At 55.4% G+C, this 9,159-nt stretch overlaps 1 protein-coding gene across 1 annotated transcript; it reads left to right on the top strand.

The window, feature by feature from the left end:
- Nucleotides 1-3,156: 3,156 nt before the first annotated feature.
- On the top strand, nt 3,157-5,871 carry S100P (S100 calcium binding protein P; the record flags this gene model as incomplete). The annotated part of the gene is made up of 2 exons (XM_081304158.1): nt 3,157-3,362; nt 5,722-5,871. The coding sequence occupies exons 1-2, from the start codon at nt 3,225-3,227 to the stop codon at nt 5,869-5,871; spliced, it is 288 nt and encodes a 95-aa protein (XP_081160284.1). The 5' UTR covers nt 3,157-3,224.
- Nucleotides 5,872-9,159: the final 3,288 nt, after the last annotated feature.

Genomic DNA, 9,159 nt, shown 5'->3' with positions numbered 1-9,159 from the left:
CTACAGGGCTGTTCCTGGTCTCTCTTCTTCTGGACTCCAAGCCCATCCCAAAGTTCCAGGTCTCTGTGCCTCTCTGATCCTGTGCTGTCCTTCCTGTCCTCCAGCCTCTCTCCCTTTCCACAAGCCACTCTGCTCTCCAGGCGCTGGTCCTGGGCCAGCTGGGCCCCACCTTCCTCTATGCCTCTCTGATTCCCCCTCCTCAGTCACCTCCCTTTGCTGCCCCATCTGCTGGGGACCTCCATGGCTTGATGGGCATCCCCCAGCCCAGGGCAGGACTGGGTCTCTGCTCACTGGACTCTGGGCTGCACCAGGGGTCATACACCAGGGGCCTCAGTTTGTGTCCACTGAGCATAGATGTCTGCCTCATGTGATTCAGACACAAAGGACAGAAGAGGGTCACTTCCTCAAGCCCTTGCCACTATAGGTCACACTCAGAACAGGCCAGGAAGGCCAGATCTCATCCATCTCACCTCACACCTTACGGTTTCCTCAAACCTCCCTGATCTTCCCAGGGCCAGATTTGCTGGAGACATTTCCAGCCTGCCCATCTCTGATGCTGGGTGGTCTCAGCAGTAGGGTGACAAGGCATCTTGGCCCCTGGCAGGGGCTGCAGCTCCACCCCTTCCTCATTCCTGGCCACACCTTTGTCTATCAGGCAGGACCCCCTTTGACTCAGTTTCTGTCAATATGTAGGAAGCTGCCCTTCAAGTTCTTCATCTGCTCTCTGGACATGGGAGAGCCCTGCATCCCGGTGGGCAGACGGTGCCCAGAGCTCTGGGGATTGACTGGCAACCCTGCCAGCACACACAGGTGCTGTTTCATCACTTCCTGACCACAGTCCCTCTGCCCTGTGTGGAACTCCAGCTAGCAAGTGGCTATGGGGCAGCTCAAATGGGGCATTCCTCCTGAGGGCCAGAGGCTTTCCCGACTCAGCCTTGATCCAGCCTCCATCCTGCAGGAGCCCTCTGCCCCAGTTCTCTGTGCTGCAGGCGCCAAGAAAACCACTCACCTGCCCCAGTGCTGCAGCCCCTGGTCTGCTTCATGCTCCCCAGGACCCCACAGCATCTGGCTGCTGCCAGGGAGACCCTGGCCAGTGAGTCCAGGTGCCCAGGGCTGGAGGGAGGGAAGAGAAAGGACCTCAGCCAGGTCAGGGACGGAGAGAAGGCAATATGCATAATGTAATTCACAATCTCTTTAGGAAAAACCTAGCTCGCAGATCAACGAGATTCTGGTTACATCTTGAATAGAAAAGAACCCATGGGCACAACGGGTGGCTGTACTTCTCTCCAGGCCTCCTTTTCTGTTGCCTTTACTTTATCATGATCTGACACCTTTTCAAAATCCCTCCAAAGATCTGTACCATGAGAAGCCCTTGAATAGGCTACTGTGCCTTTTTTTTTTTTTTTTTTTTGGTACCAGGATTGAAACCAGGGGTGTTTAACCACTGAGCTACACCCCAGCCTGTTGTGTGTTTTATTTAGATATAGGGTCTCACTAATAGTGTTTCTGAGGCTGAGCTCATGATCCTCCTGCCTCAGCCTCCTGAGCCTCTGGCATTACAGGCATGCACCACTGCGCCTCACCCACTGTGCCTTTTGCAGTATGCATGAAATCAAAAATCTTTGGAAAAGAACATGTGTTCATAATTAAATTTTCTGAAAAGCAGACCTTTTTTTAGCAAAGACAAAAGAAACATAGATTTGTGAAGGCCTGAAGTGGCTCCCCTGTGCCAGGGCCTCGGCCAGCCAGGCACCCCCCAACCCAGTCCTCAGGACCTCATAGCAGCACTCAAAGTCAAGTCACTGATGGCTTAAAAATGTCAGGATGATTTTTCTTTGGCAGGCTCTCTGCCAGAGGGCCATGAGAACCCTGGCTTGGAATACAGCGCCCTGTCCTAAGGAGGGGCTCCAAGGAGCAGCCCTGCACTGGATGGGGCTTGTCCTTGAGGTCATAGGTGAGTGACTCAAGCCAGGGCAGCCCAGGTTGTCCTGATAACATAAAAACTTGAATGGTCGCAGATGGTCAAAACAGCAAAAATCCCTGAGCCTTACAGTGTTTCTGGGGTGGGGGAGCCGCCCCCACAGCCATCGTGTCTGGGACTAAATCGCCAGAGGGATCAACTTCCGGAATCTAGCAGGGTTTGGGAAATACTAGACCGACCAGTTTGTCTCCTGACCTGGACATTCCAGTGGCCTTACCCAGCTTGTGACCAGCAGCTGGGCTCAGAGGCCTGCTGTGTCCCCCTGAGAGCCAGAATCCTCCTTGTTGGGAAGCCAGATCCTGCTGTGCGTGGCTGCTGATCTTCTGGGGTCTCTGATTTGCAGGTTGCTCTGCTCCCAGTGAAACTGCCTCCACATTAATTTCAGGCCACTTCACAGATCTGGGTTTGCAGCCTTGCAAGCTCCAGGACCAGCCGCCTCCTAATGATCCTTTCTCCTTCCATGGAGGTGACAGCCTGAGCTCTCCCCAGACACGCTGCTAAGGTGCTGGTGGGGACTTGGCAAGGATGGTGGCCTGTTCCCTGAAATCATGTCCTAAGAGAGACCAGCCCAGCTCAGGGGTGAGTGCAAGAGACTTTCCCTGCTCCTCACACAGTCACCATGTGCTGAGCCTCCCTTGTGGATGCAGCCCTATGTCCAAAATCAGCTGTTAGAAGCCCCAGCTGCTCCCACTTCCAGCCACACCCTGTGTGCTGTGCCTCAGCAACTTCCCAGCACCTGGCGCAGGAGTGTCCCCATGTCCCCGTCTACAGGGTGGGGGCTGATTGGAAGAGGGAAACTGGAGCAGGACTTGAACCTAGACCCCCATCCTGTAATCCCTGCAGGCTGCTCCCTCAGCATCCTGTGGAAAAGCCTCCCAGCACCCCGACTGTGGCAGGAATGGACCACAGAGGGACTGGGGAGCAGCTCCTCTGAGTTCTGAAAAGGGGGTGATGCTCACCCACACCCAGTGCTCACCCACTACTCAACAAAGCCAGGCCTCATGTGCCCCAGAGACCCCTCCTGTCCCCCAGGGAGGGGGAAAGGGGACGACCCTGCTGGGTGCAGAAAGGGTCTCAGCAACGCATTTCACTGGACTGGGTGACGAAACGGGAAGGGCAGGATTTGCTGACTGTCCCACCCTCTGTGTCAATAGGAGGCCAGCCCTTAAAGCACCATGAGGCCTCCAGGGGACATTTCCCCAGAAGACCAGTCTCAGAAGGAAGGAGGGTCCCAGCCAGCACCATGACAGAGCTGGAGACAGCCATGGGCCTCATCATCGACGTCTTCGCCCGGTACTCAGGCGGCGAGGGCAGCCGGCAGACCCTGACCAAGGCGGAGCTGAAGCAGCTCATGGAGAAGGAGCTCCCCGGCTTCCTGCAGGTGCGGCCAGGTCCAAGGGTGGCACAGGGAAAGGTGGTGGGCATGGCAGGCAGAAGGGACAGGAGCCACCGACTGAGCCAGCCGGGCAGGTCCAAACAGACCCAGATGCAGGCAAGGAATGACCCAAAGCCCCTGTCGGGGACACTGGGCATCTGGGCGGGGAGTGGGTGCCCAGGCGGATCCTTGAGACGTGGAGCTGAGTCCCTACAGTGTTGTGATCAGGATTCTTTCCCTGTGGGGTCTGGGGGGAGGGTGGCACTCCTGGGCAGGGGTGGGGGCGAGCATGGAAGGTAGGGCAATTCCTGAGGTTGTTTGCGGGCCCCTCAGCTCTCCCTCTCCAAGGCTGCTGGCCACAGACATCCCTGCTCCTCCTCCTCCTCCTCTTGCCCACCAGCCTTCCTCCTGTGCCCAGGTCCCTTGTTACCTGGTAGGACCCACAGGAGTAAGACAGAAAACCCACCCTGGATCCTCTGGGCTCTCTGCATCAGGCAGGAGCCATGGGGCCTGGAGCTCCCAGGAAGCCCCCAGGGCCCTGGGACCAGCGCCTGGGCAGCTTCTGGTGGGTCTAAACAGGGCCCCTCTCCCGCTCCCTGCGCCCACCACTCTGCCGTTCTGCTCTCTGAAGGGTCTTCACTGCTACAGCAGGTTGAAAGGGAAAGCTAAACTGTCCAGTCCAAAGCATGACTGGACACACCAAGCTCCTGGTACCCAGGTCTCTACTTTCTAGATATGAGTGAAATGGATATATATATATATTTTTTAGTTGTGAGTGGACACAATGCTTTTAGTTTACTCATTTTTATGTGGTGCTGAGTGCCTCCCATGTGCCAGGCGAGCCCTCCACCACTGAGCTACAGCCCCAGCCCCAAGTCAAATGTATTTAGCGTCACCTGTCTTCCTCTACTATAATACGTGTTTGAGGCAGAAATGAATATAGAAGGAGCGTGGAGCCCCCTCTCCTGTCTACTCCACAAACACTGTTGTGAGCGGATCCTGATCCTGTGCAGCTTCCTGTCTTCTTGGACTGAACGTGACCATGTAAATCCTCAGACTCTGATGGTCACTAAAAGTGTCCACCCCCCCATGCTAGGAACTTGTGTGTGGCATGTAGGTTGTTTTATCATCAAAGTTTGAGATTTTAGTTTGTGGGGCTTTTGATCTCACAGGGTGGGGAGGGGCAGGTGCCCAGGGAACACACTTTGAGAACTAGTGCCCAAGCCAGGGATTCTCCACCTGGGTTAGGTCTGAACCAGGGAGGGAACTTGGAAAAGCAGGGCCCTGGCCCTTGGACAAGCCTGGCTCTGTGCCTTGCCAGCCCTCCCTCCAGATGGTCCTGGAGGTGAGAAAGTTGGAGAACAATGTCCATCTGAGGGCAGGGACGGTGCTGGCCTTGTGGTCCTGTTTCTTCGATACCCAGCCCACGGCCTGGCTCAGTCAGAGCTTCTCATGCAAGAATTAGAGTGAGTACTAGGTGACTGTTGGCTACAAACTTGGTGAATGTCCCTAGGAATGGCTGCAAGCTATGGACATGTGGGCGCTCCTTTGCCATCTAATCCCCTGACTTTTGCTGTGTTGTCCCGACCACCTCCAGACACAGCTGTGCCACAGCCAGAGGACATAGGTGTTGCTTTCTTGGACACACAGAGTTCTGGTTCCTGGCTGGCTTGAGCGCCCCCTGCTGCTGCCGTGCAGACCTGCACCTGGTGGAGCTTGGTCCCTTGGGGAGGACACCACCTCTGCCCTGTCACATGAGTCAAGGCAGCTTGGCCCTCTCAATGACCTGGGGCCATGGGTCGTGAGCCACAAATGCTCAGGACCAGCAGACAAAGAGCAGGGCTTCTGTGCTCCCTCCACACCTGGGTCTCAGACCTTCTCTGTGTGACACCGGGCAAGTCCCAGGGACCCTCTGGGCCTCACTGTCTTCATCTGTGGCTCCAGTGGCACTTGTTCTTGCCCGGAGTTGTAAGAACTGAGGGTCTGTGTAAAGCATGCTCAGTGCTGGCATGAGGCGACCGAGCACCGAGGGAACTCATTTCCTGGGGGTGATCGCCATTTAAAAACCCACTGTAAATCCAGTTGTTCCCCTTGAAGAACTTATAATACAGCATCCTCCCAGGGGGTACCATGCAATCCCCGCTTGACCTAAAACATGATAGGTCAGCTTGTCCTGTCATACAGCCCAGGGCAGCTCACGACACTCAGAGCCTGTGTGTCCTTTCCAGGGACCCAGGGTCTGTTCCACACAGCTGGGCCTGGCACTGAGCCTTGTGACAGCATGTGTGGCACACATGCAGGTGGCCCCCATCCCCGTGGCCCTGCTCAGCACCTGCATCACTGACTCTGGGCCTCTCTCCTCTAGAGCGGAAGGGACAAGGATGCTGTGGGCAGACTGCTCAAGGACCTCGATGCCAACGGAGATGCCGAGGTGGACTTCAGTGAGTTCATCGTGTTTGTAGCCGCACTCACGTCTGCCTGTCACAAGTACTTTGCACAGACAGCATCCAAGTGATGCCCTGCACCGGCAGGACCTGGGAGGAGTCCCTGGCTCCCAGCCTCTGTTGGCAATTACCTCCTTGGGCTGAGCCAAAGTCCCCTAATTAATAAATGCTGGTGAATGATCCTGCTCTCAAAGTGGTGATCTCCTTTAGACCCCAGACTCCTCCCCCACAAACACCGATTCCCTCTGGTATCAGCCATCTGGTTGTAACCTGGCACACACCCCAACCCTGAGGCATAAGCAGAGTTGTTCAGATGGTTGGTTGAGCACAGTGTGCTGGCTGCTGACGCTGAGATTTTTTAGCCGACACAGGACATGTGCATAGTTTCTGAGAAAGGCCAGGCAGCTAGACCATGGCCACCTCTGTCCCTCTTACACTTAAACCCTTTCTCCACCTCATGGTGTGGGGTCTCCATCCTGCGGCCACCCAAGACACACTTCTGTCCATAAGTCCCCAATAAATTGTGTGATCCTGGATCTGTCTGGCTTTTCTGCCTTTTGGCTCCATCCCACTTTGGCAGCCAGTTCTCAAACTGGACCAGGATTTTCTGGAACATTCACTATGTAATGCAACATTTAATGTCTCACTGCCAGCCTGGTAGACGGACAGAGATGAAAAGCACAGGTCGGTTGGTAACAGTCCGTTCCCGGTCCACTCCCTGGGGTGCACTCTGAACCAGCCCATGGCCGAGGCCCAGTGCCCACCCTAGAGAATCTGTGGGCATAGCGAGGGCCACCCTGTAGTGAGCGTGCATCCAGCCAGCCAGCCACCTGTTAAGTCATGCCATTCCTCAGCCTTTCCTGGGGTGCTCAGTGAGCCAGGCTCCCCGTCACTCCAAACACCATGTTTTCAAGTAGCACAATTTTCTTGGTTGTTTTGAGGTAATGGGAATTGAACCCAGGGGTGCTCGTCCACTGAGCTACTCTTCTAGACCTTTATATATTTTTTTTGAGACCGTGTCTCCCTAAGTTGTCCAGGCCAGTCCTGAACTTAGCATCCTCCTGCCTCAAGCTGCTGGGCTCTGGGTTGCAGGCTGCACCGCTGTGCCTGGCCAAGGAACACCTTTAATGGTATCAGAGTATTTTTGCCAAGAAGAGCATAAACCCAGTGACAGAGAAGAAATGAATACAAGTACGGATGAGAGTCACTGTGAGTAACTGCTCCCGTCACCCGAGCTCATGGCTTTGTGCCACCGTCTTCAGGAGAGGACCAGAGTGACTAAGGGCAGGTCGCAGGTGTGAGGTTGTTATCGGGTTTGTTTCTAGGACTCAACCCAGTCCTGCAGCCCTTCCTATGTGTGAGGGGTCTTCCTGCCGTTGGGCGAGGGCTTCTCCACCAGTTGCTCTTGCTGCTGCTGTGGTTTCTTCAGACTGTGACACAAAGTGAATCCTCGGAGCACATTTAATTAACACATGTGCTCAGGCTTATGTGAATCACGGTTTCCCATGTTACTCAGTGGGTTGTAATCTGCCATGATCACTATAGTGACTCTCAAATTGTCCCTGACATGACCGGTGGAGCCTACTTAGGCTGGCTTCTGTCCTTCCAACATGTCCCCAACATTCTCTGTAGGCCCTTGCTTGCTGTCACATCAAGATGTCTGGATATATCTTGATCTTTCCTTGCCTGTCTCTGAAGTTGGCCATTCCTCCACGCAGCCCTGGCTCCTTTTAGTGCTACCTAGAAACTAGGACCTGAGAGGGAGGTGAGTGTGTTACTGCTGGGGTGTCCCTGCTCCCAGCCCTCCCAATGGACAGACCCAGGGAATATTTGCAGGTGTGCCTGGAAGTTCATACAGATGCATACCCACCATCTGCATCTATCCTGTGTACATCTGATACCGCAGATGCGGACCTCACCTTCAACGCCACAGGGCACCCTAGTGTCCCTTCGCCCTGCTCAGTCCGAGCCCCACACTGCTCCCTGCAAAGACACCCTCCTCGACTCTCAGGAGAGTCACCCCAAAGGCTGGCCTCCTCCCTGCTTAGGCTGCCCTGAGTCGTCCCCTGTGGATCCTTTCCCCACCTCACTTGGGCTGACTGCCTGGAATACTCCCGGGGACTCCTTCCCCACTCAGCAGGGGCTGACTCCCGTCCCCTGCCCTGCCCTTCCCGAGTCCTCCTCACGCTGGACTGTGCACACTGGGGACACCCTCCCCAGCCTGCTCAGCGGGCTGACCCTGCGGGCCTTGGGCTGGGCACCAGAACACCGACGTCACTGTGAGGATGTTGCACAGCCTAGCCTCGCTATCCATGAATCTGTGTGTAAGTTCACCTACCTCTTATAGTTTATTGTAACCCAAGCGGGTGCTCATGGTGAACCCCTGGTCACTTGCAGACGTGTGCAAGCAGCAGAGCTGCGTCCTGTGACACACACACTCCCTGCTGAAGCCCAATAGCCTGCTCTGCCTTCCCGCCCAACTCCTGTGCTGTGAGCGCACCTGGGCCAGGGTCTACTCAGGGCCTTGGTTTGGGTTTTGGTCTTTGCCTCTTTGTGCTTTTGTGCATTTTTGTTTAAAATGTCTCCCAGCTCTGCCACTGCTCAGACGCTGGCTGCTGTTCCTAAGCATAGGAGGCTACGACCCACCTTACGGAGAAAGCATGGCAGATAAGCTCCGCAGAGGAGGCAAGAGCGGATGTGCTGTGAGCCTCGAGTGCAGTACTAACTCAGTAGCACCTGGTAAACGAGGTGCCTTTAAACAGAAACACACACAAGGCACGGATACAGAATGGCCAGTCATAGGTGTGCGGCTGGAGGCTGGTAGCTCCCACTCCTGTTTCCCCAGGGACAGTGACTTGGCATTTGCTAATGCAGCGTTCATGGTGACTTGTAATAACTAGTACAGATGACGAGAACCAACTACACACATTTCCTTAATTGCAACCACCTAGCAAAATGCAAGCCCCAAATGTATGCTGGACCCACTTTCTCTGCACCTTCGCCCAGGAAGCTGAGTAGCCCCAGGGTTAGAGAGAGACAGCCCAGGCCGGGTTGAGACAGGTGGCGTGGCTGTAGCAGGTGTTGGAGGGAGTTCACAGGAGGTGAAGGAGGGTGAGTGAGCAGAGAGGAAGGCAGGACAGGCAGAGGATGGACGCTGAGGGGACCACAGAGGAGGCCAATTTCAGGCAGTGACAGGAAAAACCAGGACACAGCTCTGGGAGGGGCAGAAGTGCTTGAGGACACGTGGAGTCCACGTGCTGAGTGACTGAGTGAGCATCCTCAGCCCCTGTGGCCTGTCCTCAGTGCCATGCCTCTCCAGCACTAGGAGGAAGTTCCAGAAAGCAAACCGTGTGGACTGC

The sequence above is a fragment of the Spermophilus citellus genome, assembly GCF_964194105.1.
Source record: "Spermophilus citellus genome assembly, chromosome: 8".
Lineage (NCBI taxonomy): Eukaryota > Metazoa > Chordata > Mammalia > Rodentia > Sciuridae > Spermophilus > Spermophilus citellus.
This window is presented reverse-complemented; position numbering and strand designations above follow the sequence as displayed.